The sequence below is a fragment of the Emys orbicularis genome, chromosome 2 (assembly GCF_028017835.1).
Source record: "Emys orbicularis isolate rEmyOrb1 chromosome 2, rEmyOrb1.hap1, whole genome shotgun sequence".
In the NCBI taxonomy this organism is placed as follows: Eukaryota; Metazoa; Chordata; order Testudines; family Emydidae; genus Emys; species Emys orbicularis.
The window spans coordinates 277,525,041-277,548,336 of NC_088684.1; the positions used below are offsets into that span (position 1 = coordinate 277,525,041).

Genomic DNA, 23,296 nt, shown 5'->3' on the forward strand with positions numbered 1-23,296 from the left:
CTGGGCTAGATGGACCTTTGGTCTGACCTGGTACGTCCGTTCTTGTGTTAAGTTATGTACTTAAACTACAAGTGTTTCATATTTAAATATATTAAACTTACTTTTAATGGAATTGGTATTTTATATACTAGCTGTGTCTGCTTCTTATCTCCCACTTCCCCAAATAATGTTTATAATTACCTGTAATATCTGTTGCTGATAAAGGGTTCTTAAGTGGAATGGTTGTCTAAATTATCTACTTTTAAAATTTAGCTAAATTCATGCTCACTATTCGGCGCTGCTTGAATGCCTGCATCCAGAGAGCAATAAAAGAAAATCAAGATGATGATGAAGAAAGTGAAAAGGAGAATATAAGTGTAAGTGAACATGAAAGAGGGAGACCATAAGGGGAACAAATGGGGATCTCTAGGGATAGCCACTTTTTCCTGTCTTCCTATCAGGCCACTACTGTGATGTGAGAGAGTGGCAAGAAGGTCGAGTAGCAGGAGTAAACTGGGAGGAATTCCAGGAATACTTAAAATGGGTGCTTGTCTCATGCTGATGGTTATTCTAAGTATACAGTAGTAGAAATGATTTTGCAATTGTATTTATTCAAATATGGATCTATCAAAATGACTGTATTTATGCACAGATTAAGTCTGAATTGTGGCATTCACATCCCCCTACAATAAACATAGCTCCTTTGTTAAATGAAGAGTTCAGAAAAAGATTTTTGACACATAATTTTAATCTTCATTCATATTATACAGTGTTAGCTATTTTAATCCCCAAATGTTTGCATTTCAGATGCTAAATAATGTGTTGTCAATAAACGATGTGGCTTCCATGGCAAGTTTACTGGAGATTACTGTCATTCTCTGGAGAAGTATTCACAAAGCACTTGATCACAATGAAGAAGCCAAAGGTTACACAATCAGAAAGTTTGCCTCTGTACTACCAGAATATTTTAAAGTTTTTAAGGTAAACTTTAATATCATAGGTTAAAAATTGTGGCAAATTTAAAATACAGATGAATGACTTCCTAGAAACCTGTATTTTTTGTTTTTTAATTTTAAATTATTTTCAATTCTAGTGCTTGCATGGCATATGTGCGCATGTCCCTTGTCTGTCTTTCCACAGTCGTGTTTTCATACGGTGTCTGGATGATGCCATGAACTAAAAAGTGGCTAGAGTGAGGTCCTTGGAATTTCCTAAACAAGAGAGAGTGCTCTATAATTTCAGAGTCTGGCAGATGAGCCCTTATAATTTTAAATATTGAAACAGAAACAAATAAATAACTATTTGTTCTCCTTTGATTATCATCCTAGATCAGGGGTCGGCAACCTTTCAGAAGTGGTGTGCCGAGTCTTCATTTATTCACTCTAATTTAAGATTTCACGTGCCAGTAATACATTTTAACGTTTTTAGAAGGTCTCTTTCTATAAGTCTATATTATATAACTAAACTATTGTATGTAAAGTAAACAAGGTTTTCAAAATGTTTAAGAAGCGTCATTTAAAATTAAATTAAAATGCTGATCTTACGCCACCAGCCTGTTCAGCTCGCTGCCAGCCTGGGGTTCTGTTCACCTAGGCCAGCAACGGGCTGATCAGGGCCTGCGGCCGGGACCCCAGACCTGGGGGGGGGGGGGTGTTTCAGGGGTGAGGGCTGGGGGAGGGGGTTCAGGGCAGAGGGCTGGGATGTGTGGGGGGGTTCAAGGGTCAGGTCAGAGGGCTGGGAGCTGTGGGGGGTGCAGGGCAGAAGGCTAGGTGTGTGTTGGGGTTTGGGGGGGTTCAGGACAGAGGGCTGGGGGTGTGGGGGGGTGCAGGGCAGAAGGCTGGGGGTGTTGGGTTGGGGGGGTTCAGGGCAGAGGGATGGGACTGTGGGGGGTTCAGGGCAGAAGGCTGGGTGTGTGTTGGGGGGGGTCAGGGCAGAAGGCTGGGGTGCTCGGCTTGTGGGGGTGCTCCCAGCCCCCTGCCCTGAGCGGCTCAGGGCAGGGGGCTGGAAGGGATATGCCCTGTTCCACCCCCTTCCCCCAGGCTCCGTCCCTACCTCTTCTCTGCCTCCTCTATGGAGCTGTGTGCATGCTGCCGCTCTTGCCCCTCCCCCTCGCTAGGGCCATCAGCTGATTGGCCAGGGATGGAGAGGAGGTGGGGCAGGAAAGCGCCATGCTGGGGGAAGAAGCGGGGGAGGGGGGAAGCTTGGCTGCCGCAGAACCAAGCTTCTGCCTCCTGCCCCCGCAGGGGAGAGCAGGGGGCGGGGGGGCTGAGTGGGGCTGGGGGCCGGGACCGCGTCAGGGGAGCTGCGTGCCACTCAGAATCGGCTCGCGTGCCATGTTTGGCACGCGTGCCGTAGGTTGCCGACCCCTGTCCTAGATCTCTTGCTGGGAGTGCATGTGCTCTTGGTCTCTTGGCACCATGGTAAGAAGTAGCGAAAAGCAATGGCTCTTGAGGCTCCCCTGCAGAACAAAATATTCAGTGTTAAGTCATATGAGGAGTTTCCCCCCACCATTCTGAATAATCACTACCCCAGTTCCTCTTTCAATACTTGAGCAGACAACTTAGAAACACCAGAGTCTTCTTCCCTTCCTTGCACTTGTTTTTGCTATCTTAATTCTGCCTTGTGGTGAGCATTCTCTTGATGCACTTGCTCATTGTTAGGCTTTGACAGGTTTGACTCAGTTAATTCCATTAATCTTCATAGTGTTGGTCCAGTTCATCTGTTCACCTAGTCCTGCGGTATTCCTCATAATAGAAGCCAAGCTCTGTTTGTTACTAATAGTACATGTGCTGCCTGTGATGCCTTTGGAAGGATCATCCAACGAAGGTTTCTCTTATTTGTGTGGATTTTGCTCTGAGAGCTCTTAAGGACTGTGAAAGCCATCTGAAAGCTTCCTTAGTGGAAGAATCATCCTTTCTTCTTTGAGTAGTTTCCCTAAGGGCGCTCCACTCTTGGAACATTTTTGCCCAATGTACCTCACATCAGAGATTTTAGAGCGAATTTGGCCTGCTCATGTGCTCTTCTCATCCTGTGCCATGCACCAGTGCTATATAGCATTGCGCAGGTGAACTGCCCTCTCAGTTCCTTCTCAGACGCCTTGGCCCAAGTTGGAGCCTCGGCAGCATCTGAATTGAGATTACTTCACTTGTGTTTTTTTTCTCTCATTCAAGATAGATAGTGTTAGTTCATGGAGTTTGTTAGTTCGTGTACTCCCTTTTTTCTTTTTTGAGTTTAAAAAAAATTCATAGAATCATAGAATATCAGGGTTGGGAGGGACCTCAGGAGGTCATCTAGTCCAACCCCCTGCTCAAAGCAGGACCAATTCCCAACTAAATCATCCCAGCCAGGGCTTTGTCAAGCCGGGCCTTAAAAACCTCCAAGGAAGGAGACTCCACCACCTCCCTAGGTAACGCATTCCAGTGCTTCACCACCCTCCTAGTGAAATAGTGTTTCCTAATATCCAACCTAGACCTCCCCCACTGCAACTTGAGACCATTGCTCCTTGTTCTGTCATCTGCCACCATTGAGAACAGCCGAGTTCCATCCTCTTTGGAACCCCCCATCAGGTAGTTGAAGGCTGCTATCAAATCCCCCCTCATTCTTCTCTTCTGGAGACTAAACAATCCCAGTTCCCTCAGCCTCTCCTCATAAGTCATGCGCTCCAGACCCCTAATCATTTTTGTTGCCCTCCGCTGGACTCTTTCCAATTTTTCCACATCCTTCTTGTAGTGTGGGGCCCAAAACTGGACACAGTACTCCAGATGAGGCCTCACCAATGTCGAATAAAGGGGAACGATCACGTCCCTCGATCTGCTGGCAATGCCCCTACTTATACAGCCCAAAATGCCGTTAGCCTTCTTGGCAACAAGAGCACACTGTTGACTCATATCCAGCTTCTCGTCTACTGTGACCCCTAGGTCCTTTTCTGCAGAACTGCTACCTAGCCATTCGGTCCCTAGTCTGTAGCTGTGCATGGGATTCTTCCGTCCTAAGTGCAGGACTCTGCACTTGTCCTTGTTGAACCTCATCAGGTTTCTTTTGGCCCAATCCTCTAATTTGTCTAGGTCCCTCTGTATCCGATCCCTACCCTCTAGTGTATCTACCACGCCTCCTAGTTTAGTGTCATCGGCAAACTTGCTGAGAGTGCAGTCCACACCATCCTCCAGATCATTAATAAAGATATTAAACAAAACCGGCCCCAGGACCGACCCTTGGGGCACTCCGCTTGAAACTGGCTGCCAACTAGACATGGAGCCATTGATCACTACCCGTTGAGCCCGACAATCTAGCCAGCTTTCTATCCACCTTACAGTCCATTCATCCAGCCCATACTTCTTTAACTTGGCAGCAAGAATACTGTGGGAGACCGTATCAAAAACTTTGCTAAAGTCAAGGAATAACACATCCACTGCTTTCCCCTCATCCACAGAGCCAGTTATCTCATCATAGAAGGCAATTTGGTTAGTCAGGCATGACTTCCCCTTGGTGAATCCATGCTGACTGTTCCTGATCACTTTCCTCTCCTCTAAGTGTTTCATAATTGATTCCTTGAGGACCTGCTCCATGATTTTTCCAGGGACTGAGGTGAGGCTGACTGGCCTGTAGTTCCCCGGATCCTCCTCCTTCCCTTTTTTAAAGATGGGCACTACATTAGCCTTTTTCCAGTCATCCGGGACCTCCCCCGATCGCCATGAGTTTTCAAAAATAATGGCTAATGGCTCTGCAATCTTATCCGCCAACTCCTTTAGCACCCTCGGATGCAGCGCATCCGGCCCCATGGACTTGTGCACGTCCAGTTTTTCTAAATAGTCCCGAACCACTTCTTTCTCCACAGGGGGCTGGTCACCTTCTCCCCATATTGTGCTGCCCAGTGCAGCAGTCTGGGAGCTGACCTTGTTTGTGAAGACAGAGGCAAAAAAATCATTGAGTACATTAGCTTTTTCCACATCTTCGGTCACTAGGTTGCCTCCCTCATTCAGTAAGGGGCCCACACTTTCCTTGACTTTCTTCTTGTTGCTAACATACCTGAAGAAACCCTTCTTGTTACTCTTAACATCTCTTGCTAGCTGCAACTCCAAGTGTGATTTGGCCTTCCTGATTTTACTCCTGCATACCTGAGCAATATTTTTATACTCCTCCCTGGTCATTTGTCCAATCTTCCACTTCTTGTAAGCTTCTTTTTTGCGTTTAAGATCAGCAAGGATTTCACTGTTTAGCCAAGCTGGTCGCCTGTCATATTTACTATTCTTTCTACACATCGGGATGGTTTGTTCCTGCAACCGCAATAAGGATTCTTTAAAATACAGCCAGCTCTCCTGGACCCCTTTGCCCTTCATGTTATTCTCCCAGGGGATCCTGCCCATCTGTTCCCTGAGGGAGTCAAAGTCTGCTTTTCTGAAGTCCAGTGTCCGTATTCTGCTGCTCTCCTTTCTTCCTTGTGTCAGGATCCTGAACTCGACCATCTCATGGTCACTGCCTCCCAGGTTCCCATCCACTTTTGCTTCCCCTACTAATTCTTCCCTGTTTGTGAGCAGCAGGTCAAGAAAAGCTCTGCCCCTAGTTGGTTCCTCCAGCACTTGCACCAGGAAATTGTCCCCTACACTTTCCAAAAACTTCCTGGATTGTCTGTGCACCGCTGTATTGCTCTCCCAGCAGATATCAGGGTGATTAAAGTCTCCCATGAGAACCAGGGCCTGCGATCTAGCAACTTCTGCTAGTTGCCAGAAGAAAGCCTCGTCCACCTCATCCCCCTGGTCTGGTGGTCTATAGCAGACTCCGACCACGACATCACCCTTGTTGCTCACACTTCTCAACTTTATCCAGAGACACTCAGGTTTTTCTGCAGTTTCATACCGGAGCTCTGAGCAGTCATACTCCTCTCTTACATACAACGCAACTCCCCCACCTTTTCTGCCCTGCCTGTCCTTCCTGAACAGTTTATATCCATCCATGATAGTACTCCAGTCATGTGAGTTATCCCACCAAGTCTCTGTTATTCCAATCGCATCATAGTTCCCTGACTGTGCCAGGACTTCCAGTTCTCCCTGCTTGTTTCCCAGGCTTCTTGCATTTGTGTATAGGCACTTAAGATAACTCACTGATCGTCCCTCTTTCTCAGTATGAGACAGGAGTCCTCCCCTCTTGCGCTCTCCTGCTTGTGCTTCCTCCCAGGATCCCATTTCCCCACTTACCTCAGGGCTTTGGTCTCCTTCCCCCGGTGAACCTAGTTTAAAGCCCTCCTCACTAGGTTAGCCAGCCTGCTGGCGAAGATGCTCTTCCCTCTCTTCATTAGGTGGAGCCCGTCCCTGCCCAGCACTCCTCCTCCTTGGAACACGATCCCATGGTCGAAGAATCCAAAGCCTTCTCTCCGACACCACCTGCGTAGCCATTCGTTGACTTCCACGATTCGACGGTCTCTACCCAGGCCTTTTCCTTGCACAGGGAGGATGGACGAGAACACCACTTGCGCCTCAAACTCCTTTATCCTTCTTCCCAGAGCCACGTAGTCTGCAGTGATCCGCTCAAGGTCATTCTTGGCAGTATCATTGGTGCCCACGTGGAGAAGCAGGAAGGGGTAGCGATCCGAGGGCTTGATGAGTCTCGGCAGTCTCTCCGTCACATCGTGTATCCTAGCTCCTGGCAAGCAGCAGACCTCTCGGTTTTCCCGGTCGGGGCGGCAGATAGATGACTCAGTCCCCCTGAGGAGGGAGTCCCCGACCACCACCACCCTCCTCCTCCTCTTGGAAGTGGTGGTCGTGGAATCCCCATCCCTAGGACAGTGCATCTTTTGCCTTCCAATCGGTGGAGTCTCCTTCTGCTCCCTTCCCTCAGATGGGTCATCTACTCCACTCTCCGCATTAGTACCTGTAGAGAGAACATGGAAACGATTGCTCACCTGTATCTCCATTGCTGGTACATGGACGCTCCTCTTTCTCCTTCTGGAGGTCACATGCTGCCAAACTTCTTCATCATCCGTCTGTCCCTGCTGCGCCTGCTCTGAATCTTCAGAACATTGTGGCCGTAGAAGCATCTCCTGACGTCTGTCCAGGAAATCTTCATTTTCCCTTATGCAACGCAGAGTCGATACTCGTTTCTCCAGACCTCGAACCTTCTCTTCCAATATGGAGACCAGCTTGCACTTTGTACAGACAAAGGCGCTTCTGTCCTGTGGAAGAAAGACAAACATGGCACAACCTGTGCAGGTTACAACAGCTGATCGCTCACCTTCCATATCACCTTCCTCTTAAGAGCTTCCTCAGCTGTTGCAAGAACTACTCAGAAAAACCTGCAGATGAAAGCCTCAGTGAGGTCCTCTCGGACAGCTCCCAGGCAAACTCCCTCTGTTAGCCTCTGCTGTTCGCCGCTCAGCTGGTTCGCTGCTGACTGCCCTTATATACCAGTCAGGCCCACTCAAGGCCCACCTGGAACAAAGCACTCCCAATTCACACTTTTCAAACAAACAAGCAAGCAATCAAGCACACGGTCAAACTGACAAACTGTCCCAGCAACAGACACTCAGATACTCACCAACACAGCCCCCCTAATGCAGCACTTAGCGTACCTCCTCTCGGACAGCTCCCAGGCAAACTCCCTCTGTTAGCCTCTGCTGTTCGCCGCCCATAGTTGTTTTTTCTTATTTCTTTCATCTGGGGAAGTGGAACCTGGAAAGGGTATGCCCAGCTCCCTGGGTTTAAATGTTACCTTTCCTGCCAAGAGGCTATCCCGGTCAGTGACAGACATAACCGGAGTCACATGTCCCTCAAAAGTATAATTTCTGCCTGAAATTAAGGTCAGGGGTCAGAAAACTGAACTAAAACGGAGTCTGCTTATGACGGAGAGTTTGCTCCAACCAGCTTCCGACCCCAGCCCCGGAATCCCCACTGTCCAACGGTCCTTGATGAGGCTGTCTCCATCAACTTCCTTGGCACAACACTCCCCCGCAACTTCCAAGAAAAAATTCCTGGATTCCTCTCAAAAAGCTTCCAGAAAGCGGGCGCTTCAAGTCGCTTGCGTAGAGAATCTACCACAAAGAGATGATTCCCGATCAGGTCGACCAGCTTGGCACCCACTGATCTCTCATTCAGTACTCACAAGGCTGCAGGTTCCTCAGGTACCGTCATTGCCAGCAAGCCTAAAGACTCTAAGAATTCAGGCTCTTAAACCTTGGGTCGAATGCAGTAGCTATCTTTAGAACTCTCACATTGGTACCTTCTTTGCGTTTTGTCAAATGTGCAGTGAAAGTGTTCTTTAAACAAACATGCGCTGGGTCATCATCCGAGACTGCCATAAAATGAAATATATGGCAAAATGTGGGTAAAACAGAGCAGGAGACATTGAATTCCTTGGGGTAGAATTGTGTCACAAATTTAATTAATGCATTAATTCTTTTAATGAGTGTCATCAGCATGGAAGCATGTCCTTTGGAATGGTGGCTGAAGCGTGAAGGGGCATATGAATGTTTAGCATATCTGGCACGTAAATACCTGTAGCAATGTGGGCTACAAAAGTGCCATTCGAACGCATGTTCTCACTTTCAGATGGCATTGTAAATAAGAAGCAGGCAGCATTATCTCCCATAAATGTAAACAAACTTATTTCTCTCTCAGATTGGCTGAGCAAGAAATAGGACTGAATGGACTTGTAGGCTCTAAAGTTTTACATTGTTTTGTTTTTGAGTGCAGTTATGTAACAAAAAAATTTGTTTGTAAAGAAATTGCACTACAGTACTTGCATGAGGTGAATTGAAAAATACTATTTGATCATTTTTACAGTGCAAATATTAGTAATAAATATATAAAGTGAGAACTGTACACTTTGTATTCTGTGTTGTAATTGAAATTGTAATTGAAATCCATATATTTGAAAAATATGTAATAAATTTCAATTGGTATTGTTTAACAGTGCAATTAATCGTGATTAATTTTTTAATCATGATTAATTTTTTGTTAATCACGTGAGTTAACTGTGATTGACAGCCCTACTCCAAACTGAATGCCTTGATTGACTATCTTTCAACAGACTAGAGAGCATTTTCAGGTGATCATTGCCGAGGGCCAACTCCTTGCAAGGACAGTCCTCTTTAGACACCGCTGACACAGCTACTCATTCTAACTCCACGGCAGTGGTCATGAGGAGGGCTTCCTGGCTTCAGGTATCCAGCTTTCCAAAGGAAGTCCAGTCTACAATTGAGAACCTTCCATTTGAGGGACCAAAGTTGTTCACTGAGAAAACTGATGAATCCCTCCACATGTGAAAAAATTCTAGAGCCACCTTTATGCTTGCTGGGAATTTACACGCCTGCACAAAAAAGAAGATTCAGTAAATACCTGACAGCTCAGAGATCCCAGCCTACTCAGTCTGCGCCCCACTTTCCCCCAAGGCATTATGAACCCCAGCGCAAGAGACAGCATTTGCAGAAAAGGAGACCAGCTGCCTCACAGCCCTCTACATGTAAACATCAGTTTTGAGGGGTCGTCCAAAGGCTCGATTTACTACCTCCATCCTTACCTGCTGCAACAATCCGCACGTCTCCCTCACTTTGGCGACCACCTTGGTCCTTTTCATCAAGACTGGGAATACATAACTATGGACAAATGAGTTGGAGATAATTTCTTCAGGATATTCTATCCATTTTACCTTCCTTATCACCTCCCCTCCTGTCTCTCTTCATGGACCCTTCTCACGCACCTTTTATGACAGGAAACAGACTCTCTCCCAAACCTGGGTACTTTAGAATCAGTTCCCACACAACACAGAGGGAGGGGACTTCTCCAAGTACTTTGTGGTACCGAAAAACAACAGCGATTGGAGGCCTATTCTAGAACTAAGATCACTCAACAGATTTGTAAATGTTCAGAATAGTAACTCTCCCAGCAATAATTCCATCTCTGGACCAAGCGGACTGGTTCTCGGCCCTCGACCTACAGGATGTTTGCTTCCATATTGCAATCCACCCATCCCACAGAAGGTTTCTATGATTCACTCTGAATCAGGATCACTTTCAATACAAGGTACTCCCATTCATCCTGTCATCCACGCCCAGAATGTTCTCAAAGGTCCTTTCTGTGGTAGCGGAACATCTTCGCAAACAAGGAATTCTGATTTTCCCATACTTGCATGATTGTCTGCTCAAAGCATGCTCCTTCAACAAGGGTTTGGCCACACAAAAGGCCACGGACCTATTCCTCTGACTGGGACTACAATTAAACGTCAAAGTCCACATTAATTCTAATACAGCATCTGGAGTTCATAGCAGCTTACCTTGAGGCAGTAGCAGCCAAAACATTCTTCCCCTCACACAGGTTCAACATGTCAGTCAGTTTAGTCTTGACAGTCCAGGTCAGCCTTCAAACATCAGCCAGAAACTATCTCTAGCTATTGGGTCACGTGGTGGCAGGCATCTTCGTAATAAATCACACGAGACTTCATATGTGCTGCCTTCAGGAGTGGCTCAGAATTGTCTACTTACCAAGCAAACACTGCTTAAACAAACTTCTTTCGATGCCCTCAATAGTCAAAAAATTTCTCGACTGATGGAAAGACCCTCATAATATCTACGCTGGGGTTCCCTTCACTCAACCACCTCCAATGTTGGTATTTACAATGGACACATCCCTATTGGGATGAGGAGCCCACCTGTGCCAAAGCAGTGAAACACTCAAATTAGTGTATGCGTCACCACCATCAACATCTGAGTAGTTTACTTTCCAGGTATACAAAACATCACAGCAGACAATCTCAGCAGACACATCTCCCAAATCACGAATGGGAAATAGACACCACCATTCTCCACTGCATATTTCTGCACTGGGGCATCCCCAAGATAGACTTATTTGCCACAGTCAAAAACAACAGATGCTCCCAGTTCTGCTCCAGGGATGGTCTGGGTCACCACTCTCTGAGATGCCTTCCGCTCCCAATGGAACAGAAATCTCCTCTATGCATCTTCACTGATTCCTGTAATATCCACAATCCTGCTCAAGATAGAGGAGAAAAAAACAGGGTTATACTTGTAGACTCCCATGTGGCCGAGACAAATGTGGTTCCCCTACCTTACTCAGCTCGCTTTTTGCCAACCAATTACTCTCCAGCCTGTTCCTCATTTCCTCTCTTAGGATGTCAGCCAGGTCCATCACCTCAGTCTACAGGTTCTCTGGCCCAAAGCATGGGTGGTCAATGATTCAAGAGCTTAGAAATGACATGCTCTGAGGACGGAAAGGCGGTGCTGTTACATAGCAGGAAACAACTACTCATGACACGCACATCCAAAAGTGGAAGAGATTCAAACTCTGGTGTGACTCAAGACACTTTCCTCCTACATCCTTTCCACTATCATCTGTGCTAGATTACATCCTAGAACTAAAAAGGTCAGGATTATCTCTAAGCGCTGTAAAAGTGCACCTCGCAGCTGTCACAGCCTTCCATCATAAGATAAAGGGGTATTCTGTTTTTTCTCATCCCACAAGAAGGTTTCTCAAAGGTCTGGATAACCTCTTCTTAGAAATCTGATGCCACACACCTGAGGACCAAGTTGAGGTCCGATGTCGGTGTCTAAGAAGACCTCGTTTCAAACCATGGCCACCTGCTCCCTTCTACATCTCTCTCTGAAAACTGCATTTCTAGTAGCCACTACTTTTGCTTGAAGAGTGGGAGAGAGAGAGGGTTTCTAATGGCATATCCCCCCCTTTTCCGTCTTATTTAAAGACGTCACACTACAACTGCACCCCAAGTTCCTACCAAAAATATCTTTTGACTTCCACATAAACCAATTTATCCACCTCCTAGTTTTCTTTCTGAAACCACACTGACACAAACACTCAATGTCAGGAGTGCCTGCACTAGCCTCCTATCTAGATAGGACTAAACCCTTCCGGAAATTTCCCATATTATTTCTCTCCATTGTGGACAGATCTAAGGAATCCTCAATCTGCAAAAAAAAAGACTCTCTAGATGGATATCGAGGTGCGTTACAACTGCTATCAGTCTCATGATCTTCAACCTCCTTCTAGAGTACGAACTCACTCCACGAGATCGCTCTCCACTTCCATAGCCTTCCTCAAAAACGTTCCGGTTGCAGAAATATATAGCCACGACTTGGACATGTGCTCATACATTAGCTGAACATTATGCAGTTTCACACAACTCAGTGTCCAATGCCATATTTGGCTTCACTGTCTCATCCTCAATTCTAGACTCGACTCTGAAGCCCCAACCCTCCCTTAGGGGTCACCCATAGGGACACTACTCGAAGAAAAAAAGGTTACTCATCCTGTGCAGTAATTGTGGTTCTTCTAGATGTGTCCCTAGGGGTGTTCCACTGCCTGTCTTCCTCCTCTGCTTCAGAGTTCTTTCCAATGAGCTCTGCAGTAGAGAAAGAACTGAGGGCATTTTTCCTGCACTATATAGCCCTGGTGCAGGGCACAAGATGAAGCGGGCACATGTGCAGGCTGAATGGACACGGCTACCTAAAATCTCCAATTTGAAGCACGGGGGGCTCAAGCATACCTAGAGTGGGACATCCATAGGAAGACATATCTCGAAGAACCACAGTTACTGCACAGGGTGACTAACCTTCTCTCTTAATCAGAGTTAGCTTTGAGCCAAACTCAGACAAGTTTTTCAGCTTTGGCAGGCTCTCTGACCTAGATGTTAACATGCTTTCTGGCACTGATGAAGCAGCATGGATCTGAAAAGAGGTCTGAACAGAGGCTTAGTTTCAAGAAGAACAGGGACTCGGGCAAGAGGCTCTCTTCTGCCAGAAAAGCAAAACTCTTCTTTTTCTGTGAATGTTACCGTAAAAAAAAAAAAAAAAAAAAAAAAAGACGCTCTCACTTGTTATCCAGATGGTACTAAACCTATACATACATTTTCTATGTTGTATTTCATGGAGCTAAGTCCAGAGGAGACACTACCTCTTCAAACACTATTTAAACAGAGAAGATTTTGACATAAAACTGGTAAGATCTTGAAAGCATCTCTGCCTGGTTTTAGGATGCATGCCTCTAGAGCCAAAGTAACCTCTAAGTCACTTATTTTTTTATATATATATATTTCAGTGACACCTAGGGACTCCAATGAGGGCCCTGTTGTGCTAGGTGCTGCACAAACTTATCTAAACAAGGATATTGCAGGCTGCTACTTGATGTTTAATCCCTACATTTAGGCAACATTACCATTGGCTTTGAATCTAGGTCCCATGCCCAATTTTCAAAAGTAATCCCACAGTCTTTTAACTAGTTCTCAGACCCACTTCTTTGAGGGCTGACTGATAGTTAATCTTCCAACATTAGGGATCTCTGGTAAAAATGGTTAGAGAACAAAGGTTATCTAGTATGAATAAATTGCCACTATAAAGCCACACTCCTCACCCTGTGTATACCCATTTCTTTGGATTCCATTTCTAATACATTATTTAAGTGGAAAGGAATTGGATGGAGTCATGGCTATGCATCTTCATATTAACTTAAAGTAAATGTTTGCTTCTACTAGCAGAATATGTATATGGCCACCAAGAACACATGCAGTCCCAAGTATATGAATCTGACAGTCTACTCTAAGTACAGTCATGCATTTCTCTTCAATGCTGTTTCTGGTGGTTCTCTAGTGGATATGAAAATTCTGCTGTGACAGAATCCACTCCTCGAAAAAAGGTGCTTAGATTCTTGTTGTCTATTAGTCAGATGGGTTCAGTCTTTTTTTTATAATTTTGGTTTTTTTGTTTTTGTTTTTAAATCCTAGGATGATCGTTGCATGATTCCATTAGTTATTCTGGCATCTTTCATGCCAGCTTCTGCTATTCCTACATTCAGGTACTATTTCTTTAATGTCAAAATTGAGCGGGGGGGGGGGGCGGGGTTGTCTCTGTTCAACTTTAATTTTATTTTTTTATTTGGTATACGTTAAAATACCCTCAATGAATAACATCAATTCAGGCAAATTTATCCATTCAGGAAACTTGATAACTTAGTAAAATCTGTAGGGGCCAATGGGCCTATAAATTGTTTTGTTAATATTTCAGGTATCATATCAGTTCATTTTATGTCTGAGTCATTGCTGCGCTAATGAATAAAAACAGCTGCTATATCTGAAATTGTTTTCAGCTGTGGTGTGATCTCTAAATTGAGGAATCTTGAGAAGGGAGCTGATGAAAATAAATACTCCACCCTGATAGACTGCTTGTGTCGCTGGGGACAAGTGGGACACATTATGGAGTTAATCTGTGATTGGATGTCTGATGAGATGACACCAAGAAAGGTTTGCAAAGAAAACACTGAATTCTACTGCTATGTTGCATTATATAATCTGATTCTATTAGTCCTTTATAGTAATTACTATAAAGTTTATTGTAGTATCTTTTATATCTCATTGTTTAATGGGCTTCTCTCCTCCACACTTAGAGCAATACAGCATCTGAGCGGCGAGTACGTATCCAAGTAACATACCAGTCAAAACCAGAATTAGCACTTGATTATCTAGAATATTTATTGACTCATTCCATGAATCGGGATTGCCTGCTATCTGTCCCCAAAAAGAAATTGAACCAGCTTTTGAAAGTACTTGGAGCTGCAAAGGTAATACTTGTAGAATATTGAATGTAAAGTACTATTTAATGTGTCTCAGTACCACTACTGAAATTTAGATTTTACATTTTTCTTCAAAAATCTCAGTAAGATCCACCACTCCTCCCTCCTTTGGATCTTCTGCCATTATACGCATGATGATCTTATGAACTGATGAAATACTTTAATGAAAAGAGTGATAAAAAAACTATCCATAGTGTTTAATAGTCTCTTCCTTTCTGAAAGTGTACTGTCTGAACTTGACCAAACTGTCTTCTGCATAATTCGATGCTTTAACAACTGTGACTAACAATCTCATTCCAGACGTTGTGTCAAAGCACAAGACAGTAATACCCTTGAAGATGTATAGCTAAGGGTAGCAATAGAAGATAATACTACCAGAAACTCAAAATATAGTTACTTTAAGTAATTAGCCTTCCTTCCAACCTTACAAAAAGAGAGAGACACTGGCCATCAAAATGTAATGATTGTGTGGACTATTTGTGGGCTGGGTTAGCTGTACCAATTTATCTGTATCAAATGTAACTATTGTAATTTAAAGCTTGCATACCTCTGAACTTTGTGAATAACTAGCAGTTTAGCTCATGAATAGAAATAAATTATAGGACTACAAGATTTAGTCCCAGACATTTTTGAAAATCTTGTTTTTTTGTAGGTGCCTCAAACTTGTCCAATTTGAGACATCTGAAAGGAGCCTGACTTCTAGAAGATAGGTGCAGAGCATTTTTTTTGAAAATCAAGCCCCTTTGAAGTGTAAAGTTGGGCACTCAAAAAATATATTTGAATTTGAATTTCAGACTTTAAGCAAAAGCAAAGTGCAAAGCAGGACTTCCTGAAAATATATTTTGTTTTTAAATATAAATGGGAAGAGACTGTCTAGGAAGGAGTACGGCAGAAAGGGGTCTAGGGGTTATAGTGGACCACAAGTTAAATGAGTCAACAGTGTGATGCTGTTGCAAAAAAAGCAAACATGATTCTGGGATGCATTAACAGGTGTGTTGTGAGCAAGACACGAGAAGTCATTCTTCTGCTCTACTCTGCGCTGGTTAGGCCTCAACTGGAGTATTGTGTCCAGTTCTGGGCACCGCATTTCAAGAAAGATGTGGAGAAATTGGAGAGGGTCCAGAGAAGAGCAACAAGAATGATTAAAGGTCTTGAGAACATGACCTATGAAGGAAGGCTGAAAGAATTGGGTTTGTTTAGTTTGGAAAAGAGAAGACTGAGAGGGGACATGATAGCAGTTTCCAGGTATCTAAAAGGGTGTCATAAGGAGGAGGGAGAAAACTTGTTCACCTTAGCCTCTAAGGATAGAACAAGAAGCAATCGGCTTAAACTGCAGCAAGGAAGGTTTAGGTTGGACATTAGGAAAAAGTTCCTAACTGTCAGGGTGGTTAAAAACTGGAATAAATTGCCTAGAGAGGTTGTGGAATCTCCATCTCTGGAGATATTTAAGAGTAGGTTAGATAAATGTCTATCAGGGATGGTCTAGACAGTATTTGGTCCTGCCATGAGGGCAGGGGACTGGACTCGATGACCTCTCGAGGTCTCTTCCAGTCCTAGAATCTATGAATCTATAACTGTAAATTATAATATTGCAGGAGATTCTTGGCTCGATTATGAAAGCAACAGGTGCAGGATCTCATAGCTTCAATCAAGCAACTGTCATAAGAGCCTTCACCCTCTACTGCAGATTAAGCATTCATCTTCAGCACAAGGTATTGTTTTTTAAGGCGGTATTCGTGGGGGGGGGAAACAATTATCAAGCTCTGTTTTTATTATTATTTGTTTTTTCTTGCACAGTTTTCTTCTGAAGGAAAAGTTTACCTTTCACATCTGAAGGAGACAGGTGCTTGGATAGAAAGTCATGTTCTACCTTTTATTCTAATGCATGAACAGGAGGAGAATGTTCTAGAGCAGCACATTGAAGTTTCTCAGCTGATCATCCAGGTTAGAGGTTTCTTTACAATTACTTCAAATGGAATTGACAGTAGTATCCATTTTTTACAATTATTTTTAAATGCGTTATTGATATGATTTGTATGGTTTAGGTACAGTAATTGCATCCCACTAGTCAGTGCCATAGCAGTATTTCAAGTTTGGCACCTACGTCAATTTCCAAACAGTGTGTACATCAACCATACACTTGAGAAGGAGAAATCAAATGCATAACTACAAAATGGGAAATAACTGGGTAGGCAGTAATCCTGCTGCAAATGATCGGGGGCGGGGGGTATAGTGGAACACAAATTGAATGAGTCAGCAATGTGATACAGTTGTGAAAAAGACTAATATTCTGAGGGTTTATTAACAGGAGTGTAATTTATTACCACAGGAGTAATTATCCCTTTTTACTCATCACTGGTGAGGCCTCAGGTGGAGTACTGGTACAAGTCTGGGTGCCTCACTTTAGGAAAGATATGGACAAATTGGAGAAAGTCCAAAGGAGAGCAACAAAAAAGATTTTGACAATCTGACCTTTGAGGGAAAAAATACTCAGGGGCGGAGGACCTGATAAGTCTTGAAATATGTTACTCCTGGGGGAATTCTGCACCAAAAAATTAAAACTTCTGTGCACAATATTTTAAAATTCTGTATATTTTATTTGTCAAAATAGTACAATATAATCACACCAGTTTCAATTATTTTGGTAATTTATTTCAAAATACCTGTCAATAAGTATGTCTGTAACAATGCAGACAACGAAAAAGATTCAGGAAATGTTTTTTGACAAATAGATTCCTTACTAGGCATAATATAGAACTCTGAGTAATAATTCATTTAAACTACAATATAGAACCATATTTCCCACACCACTCAGAACCAGTGCAAAGGCTTGGAGGAGTCCGTAGTAACGGAGGAGCTGAAGGAGAGGGAAGTAATTGCTGGGAAGGAGCCTGGGTGTGAACTTGGAGGGTTGTTGGGTGTGGGTGGGAAAAATATGGAAGGTGGGTGAGGAAGGATTGTTAGGGAGCCTCCCTCATGCAGATACTGGCTGATCCCTAGCCTCTCCCATTCAGTTAGGCACATCTGCCCCTGTCCCCGTGTGTCCCTGCACCCCCTCTCCCATCCCAACGCCACTCCCCATGTGTCCCTGTGCACCCACTCAGCCACTGCCCTTCCCCCATGTGGCCCTGCACCCCTACTCAGCCAGCTCCCTCCCCCCATCCCCATGTGGCGCTGCGCCTCCACTCCCATTCTGCCCCTGTCCCAGTCTGTCCTCCCCCAATAGCCCTTAAGAATGGGACTTCCCAGCAGCCCCATGTGCCTTACACTGTCTGTCCCCCCATATCCCCTGTCTCTTGACCAGACCCCACCGGCAGTGCACGGTCTTCTCTTCCCTGTCGGCAGTTGGGGCTGGCCCAGGAGTGACTGTTCTGTTCTAGCGCTACAGCGGCCCCGATGAGTAAAAAGCGTAACCGCAGCAACTTTCCAGCAGAAATTACTTCCTGCGAAATTTTTTTTTGCTTGGCACATGAATTCTGGGCGTGCGCAGTAGTGCAGAATTCCCACAGGAGGAAATATGTTAGGGTCTGTTATAAAGAGGACTCTGAACAATTGTTTTCCATGTCCCCCGAAGGTATGACAAGTAGTAATGTGCTTGATCTGTGGCAAGGGAGATCTAGGTTAGATATTAGGAAAAGCTTTCTAACTATAAAGGTAGTTAAGCTCTTGAACAGGTTTGCAAGGGAGGTTGAGGAATCCCTATCACTAGAGACTATAAGAACCAGTTAGATATGCACCTGTTGTGGATGGTCTAGGTATGCTTGGTCCTGCCTTAGCATGGATGGACTAGATGGCCTTTCGAGGTCCCTTCTAGACCTATATTTCCATGATTCTATAACCCTTTATCTGGCTATGGAGTTGTGTGCCCTGTATAGCTGAGAGGGAGGATTGGGTTCATGGAAATTTTATGCTTTATTTGTTGGATTTTCTGTGGCACTCGTCACCAAAATATCTGTGCACCTCACATTCATTTATCCTCATAATGACCTTGTGAGGTAAGGAAGTATTGCAAAACCCAGATCTTATACATCTCAGTCCAGTGCTGTAGCTGCTTGAATGATGGGTACTTTATTATGTCATACCCTATTTTAATTATTTTATAGCTTTTATTTTTTTTAAACTGCATTCCCTTGTTTAAATGTAGCAGCAACATACTGTCAAGCACAACAACTGTGCAGGAATACACATCTTAGGTATGTGGCCCCCATTACTACACTGAGTGTCTCACCATCTTTAATGTATTTATCCTCACAATACCCCCATGAGGAAGTGTGACAGACTTGCCCACTTTCCTAGAGGAAGTCTGTAGAAGAGAAGGGATTTGAACCTGGGTCTCCAAAGTCTGAGGCTAATGTGCTAACCACTGAACCATCCTTCCTCTCAATCTCTGTTTCACCATCTATTAAATGGGATACTTTTTGTAAAGGAGTATATTCATTCATGTTTGTATGGAAAAAATTATATAAAAAAGCTAAGTGGTAAACAGTATGCTAGTGGGAGAATACTATGAAAAGGATTTTTATCCGTATTTAATAAGAATGTTCCAGAGCACAAGAATTTGGTCAAGGATTTAAAATCTCATTCTTCTTCAAGTGATAGCACATGTCCATTCTACTTCAATATGTGTGCACCGTTGGAGATTTTTCCTCAGCAGTACCCATCCGGGCAGCACATGTGCCCTCTGCCGCTTCATGCTGTGTGATGGTATAAAGGGCAGAGCTGCCCCTGACCTCCCTCATTTCCTTCTTACTGCCCCTGACGGCTATTGGAGTGTTCTTCCTTGCTATTGCAAGTTTTCCCTTATTCTTAGCGTTGTATATAGTTGGTACTCATTAATAGTTGTAGTTTGAGTAGTAGGATACGTTTTTTTTACTCTGCAGTTCCTGCCTTTTGGGTACTGGTGCCAGGGCATCCCTTGGCTTCAAGTCCTGAGATGCTTGCTCAAAGCCTATGCCAGTTAGTGACCCGCACTTCAGGTGACTGAGGTACCTAGGAGCAACTCATGTCAGAGACAGGTGCTAAATCTGCAGAGCCTTTAAGCCCAGAACTAAAAAAAGACTGGGAGGTCAGACTAAAACACCTTCCTATAGAGGCAGCCTTTTGTCCACCCTCAGAGCCTCCCGATTTGGGGTGTGTAGCAAGCACATCTGCTTCAGTTAGGAGTATTCGTCCTATCTTGGCAGAGTCTCAACACTGATCTCCTTCTCTGGTACTGAAGAAGCAGGAGATTGAGGTCCCTGGCACCAAAATCCAGGAAGAATGCAGGAAAAGCAAATAGAGTGCACTCGGTTGAGGCACACTTCCTGGCACACGTAGTGCCTCAGAGTGATTCATTGACTCTTATTGGCCCTGTTGAGACCGACCTTTGTGGCTGCACCATCTAGTTCAATGGTGCAGTCTTCGTTGGCGCAACAGCAGCAGGAGTCTATCCTGGGGCCAGCAACACCTGAAACATGTGATCTGCGAGCTTCTCAGTACTGGCTTTGCTGGTGATTCAATAATCTTCATGCCCAGTACTGATAGTCACTTGTTAGGATTTGCCAGCTACTGGAGTTCAGCGCCCAGTACCGTGGGCACCTCCAGATACTGTAGTACCTCCTTGTACAGTGCCATGGAGAGGTAAATGACAATGATTTCACCAATGCTGTTTTCCCAGACTTCTGGCACTGACAAGAACCACACCTCCTTGGTCAGATGATTCTGGTTCATTGTCGGTGTCAGAAGTGGGCTCTTGTGTCACGGCTTTGTCACATTAGCCATCACTCTTCTCTGAGGAGTTTCCACCCTGGTATCCAGTGGAAGCTCCACATTGACCAACTGGTAGAGACCTTTGGTCATGAAGAAATTGTGGTCTGGGACCATATCAGTGGCCGTATTGGAACCTTTGCAGGTTTTCTCCTGCCTCCAGATCATCTTTGCATCCTCTCCTCTCTATGTTCTCCAGTAGGTGTCACGATCCTACTGCAAGAAGCCGTTCCCAGTACTGGGCTCGGTGCCAAACAAGAGTAATCTGCTCAGATGAATCCCCCTTGCAAGAATTGGAGGAGATTGCATCTCAGCCAGCCTTGGCTTTCTGCTTTTCATCGCCAGATGATGTAGTTGTGTTGGGGGACTCCTCACCTCCACCGGATGATTATAGAGTCCACCAGGACCTTCTACAGAATGTGGCTTCTTCCATAGATCTTCAGGTGTAAGTGTCTCAAGAGGTCTCACAGAAAAGTTATTACTTTGGGATCTGTGGGACCCTTTCAAGTGGTGCTTCCAACAAATCAGTCTAAAATGGAGCCTACTGAAGTTCTGTGGCAAACTTCTTCCCTACTGCCTATACTGAAAAGAATTGAGTGGAGATATTATGTTCCTTTTCAGGGATTTTAATGTTTTTACACCCCCCTGCTCTCGGGGTCTTTGGTGGGCTCAGTTAACAGTGAGGGAGAGTGCAGGGTCAGCAAGCATCTACCTCAAAAGCAAAGGATGTGAAGAAGCTTGTTGATCTTTTTTGGAAGGAACTTTATTCAGCAACTGGACTACAGCTCCGGATCGCTAATCAGCAAGCTTTGCTGGGATGTTATGCTTTTTTCCCCTCTAGGACAATATTTTAAACTTTATGAACAAGTTGCCAGAGGAGGCAAGACAAATTTTCTGGCTTTGGTGGACGAGCGGAAAATGGTGTCCAGGACCTTGCTTCGGGCAACATTAGCGCTTCTTTGAGTAGTGTCCCTGTGGATGCTCCATTTTAGGTGGCAGTACGTCCCGGTGCCGTCTATTGGAGATTTATGGTAGCAGTGTCTGCGTGGGTGGTAGGCATCTCGCGGTGCCGTTGGTGCTGTGTGTAGAACGCACATGACCTGAGCCCTCCAGTTTCTTCTCGACTGTTCTCGGCTGAAGATGGAGCAAAGGGGCAGTGTTAGCACTTCTCCCTAAAACCGTTAAGAAATAGCTTTTAGATACATATTTAGATAAATTGTTAGAGAGATACTTAGAGTTACTGTTGGGAGGGGGGGGGGAAGTCTTGTTAATTCGTTAGACAACTCCCCCTTAAGGGAACGGTTACTAGTTAAAATGCCTGGTTCTCCGATGCGGCTTCTGCCGCTATGCCATGCCCAATTCAGACGGACACTCTTTATGCATACGCTGCCTGGGTGAGGGGCATATTCCCCAGAAATGCCCCCACTGCAGCAACCTGAGAGCCAGAGCCTGACGGGACAGGGATCTCCGGCTTAAAATGATCTTGATGGAGAAGTCCCTCCTGCCTGAGGCAGACAAGCAAACAGCCGCTCCAGGCAAACCTCAAGATGGGAAAGGAGACCTACCCTCTGAAAAACCAAAAAAGAGGGCTCAAACATCTCCGCAGAGAGGTCCGCAAAAGCAGAGGAAGTCTCCTGCAAGGTCGCTACCCCGATGCCATCTTGCTCTTGGGTGAGCACCTATGACGTTCCAGGCACTTCTGGCACCACCAAGGTCAGAGTGAAAGAAACGGAGTCAAGGCACTGACAAAAACGTGCCACCTCTATGGCACTGAGCTCACCGGTATGGGACTTGGCACCGAGTGTCTCAGGCACCATGCCTCCACTCCCAGCACTGACAACTCAGTCGGCACCAGTAGACGCCACAAAATTGGCACTGACGGCACCGGCCAAACAACAACACCGGTCGGCACCGACTCCATCAACAAAAGGGAAAGCACCCCCGGCACCGATTACTCAGAAATCAGCACCGACAGTCTCCGCTGCATCAGAGAGACTTAGAAAGCTCATCAGCACCACATTCACCAGTACTCAGTGCTGAGGGCTCCCCCACAGACTCCAGAGGAGATCACAGCCCACAAGACATGGCACGGTCCTCCAGTGATGAGGAGGATGATTTGCAGGGACAATACCCCCTATATCCATGTCACTCCTCACCTAAGGCCCACCGACCAACGGGGAGCCACATGGGTCCAAGACACCAGATATGAACCAAACCTGGTGCAGACCCCCATGGATGTACCCTCCTGTGGCTTTCTCACTGCAATGGGTGCATTGGGAACCTTGGAGCTCATATAGGGGTCAGCATTCTAGACCGTCCACAGCGCATAGATGTGAACTACGCTCTAACCCAGTGTCTCCCACACCACAACCCTGGGAGACACAGGAAGGGGGGGAGGACACAGAGACGGGCACAGACCATGACACATCTCCTGTACGCAATTCATCTTCCTCCCCAGATGAGGCAATTATGCCCCCACCGCCAACCTCGGCGGATGACTTTAAACAGTTTCAAGAGCTGTTCAAGAGAGTTGTGCAAAGCTAAGACATCCCGCTCAAGGTGGTAAAGACAAACCAGCACAAGCTGGTACAAATACTGCAACCCGCATCTACCTCCAAGATTGCCCTTCCCATCAACGAGGCCAACTTGGATCCTATGGAGACAGTCTGGCAGACACTTGCTTCTATTCCACCCACCTACAAAAGAGTGGATAGAAAATATTATGTACCATACAAGGCAACAGACTTTCTATTTGTGCTCCGGCCTCCCAACTCCCTAGTTGTCGAGGCAGTAAATCACCGTAAGAAACAGCCATAATTCAAGGTTACACCCCATGACAAAACACAAAAGACTTGACTTGTTCGGATGCAAAGTATATTCCTCTGGCACCCTTCGGTTTTGAGTGGCCAATTATTCAGCACTACTGGCCAAATACGACTATGACAACTATGGGAAACTTGCCCAGGTCACATCTGAGCTCCCAGCGGAAA

At 45.2% G+C, this 23,296-nt stretch overlaps 1 protein-coding gene across 1 annotated transcript in view; it reads left to right on the forward strand.

Annotated features, from left to right (window-relative positions):
* The window catches only part of NCAPG2 (non-SMC condensin II complex subunit G2), a 119,569-nt gene that overhangs the window by 74,229 nt on the left and 22,044 nt on the right, over positions 1-23,296 (forward strand). Inside the window, exons 15-21 of the mRNA XM_065399079.1 lie at positions 253-356; positions 787-960; positions 13,717-13,787; positions 14,079-14,232; positions 14,376-14,549; positions 16,157-16,273; positions 16,359-16,505. Coding sequence (XP_065255151.1) covers positions 253-356; positions 787-960; positions 13,717-13,787; positions 14,079-14,232; positions 14,376-14,549; positions 16,157-16,273; positions 16,359-16,505 — 941 coding nt within the window. The remainder of the gene's footprint in view (positions 1-252; positions 357-786; positions 961-13,716; positions 13,788-14,078; positions 14,233-14,375; positions 14,550-16,156; positions 16,274-16,358; positions 16,506-23,296) is intronic.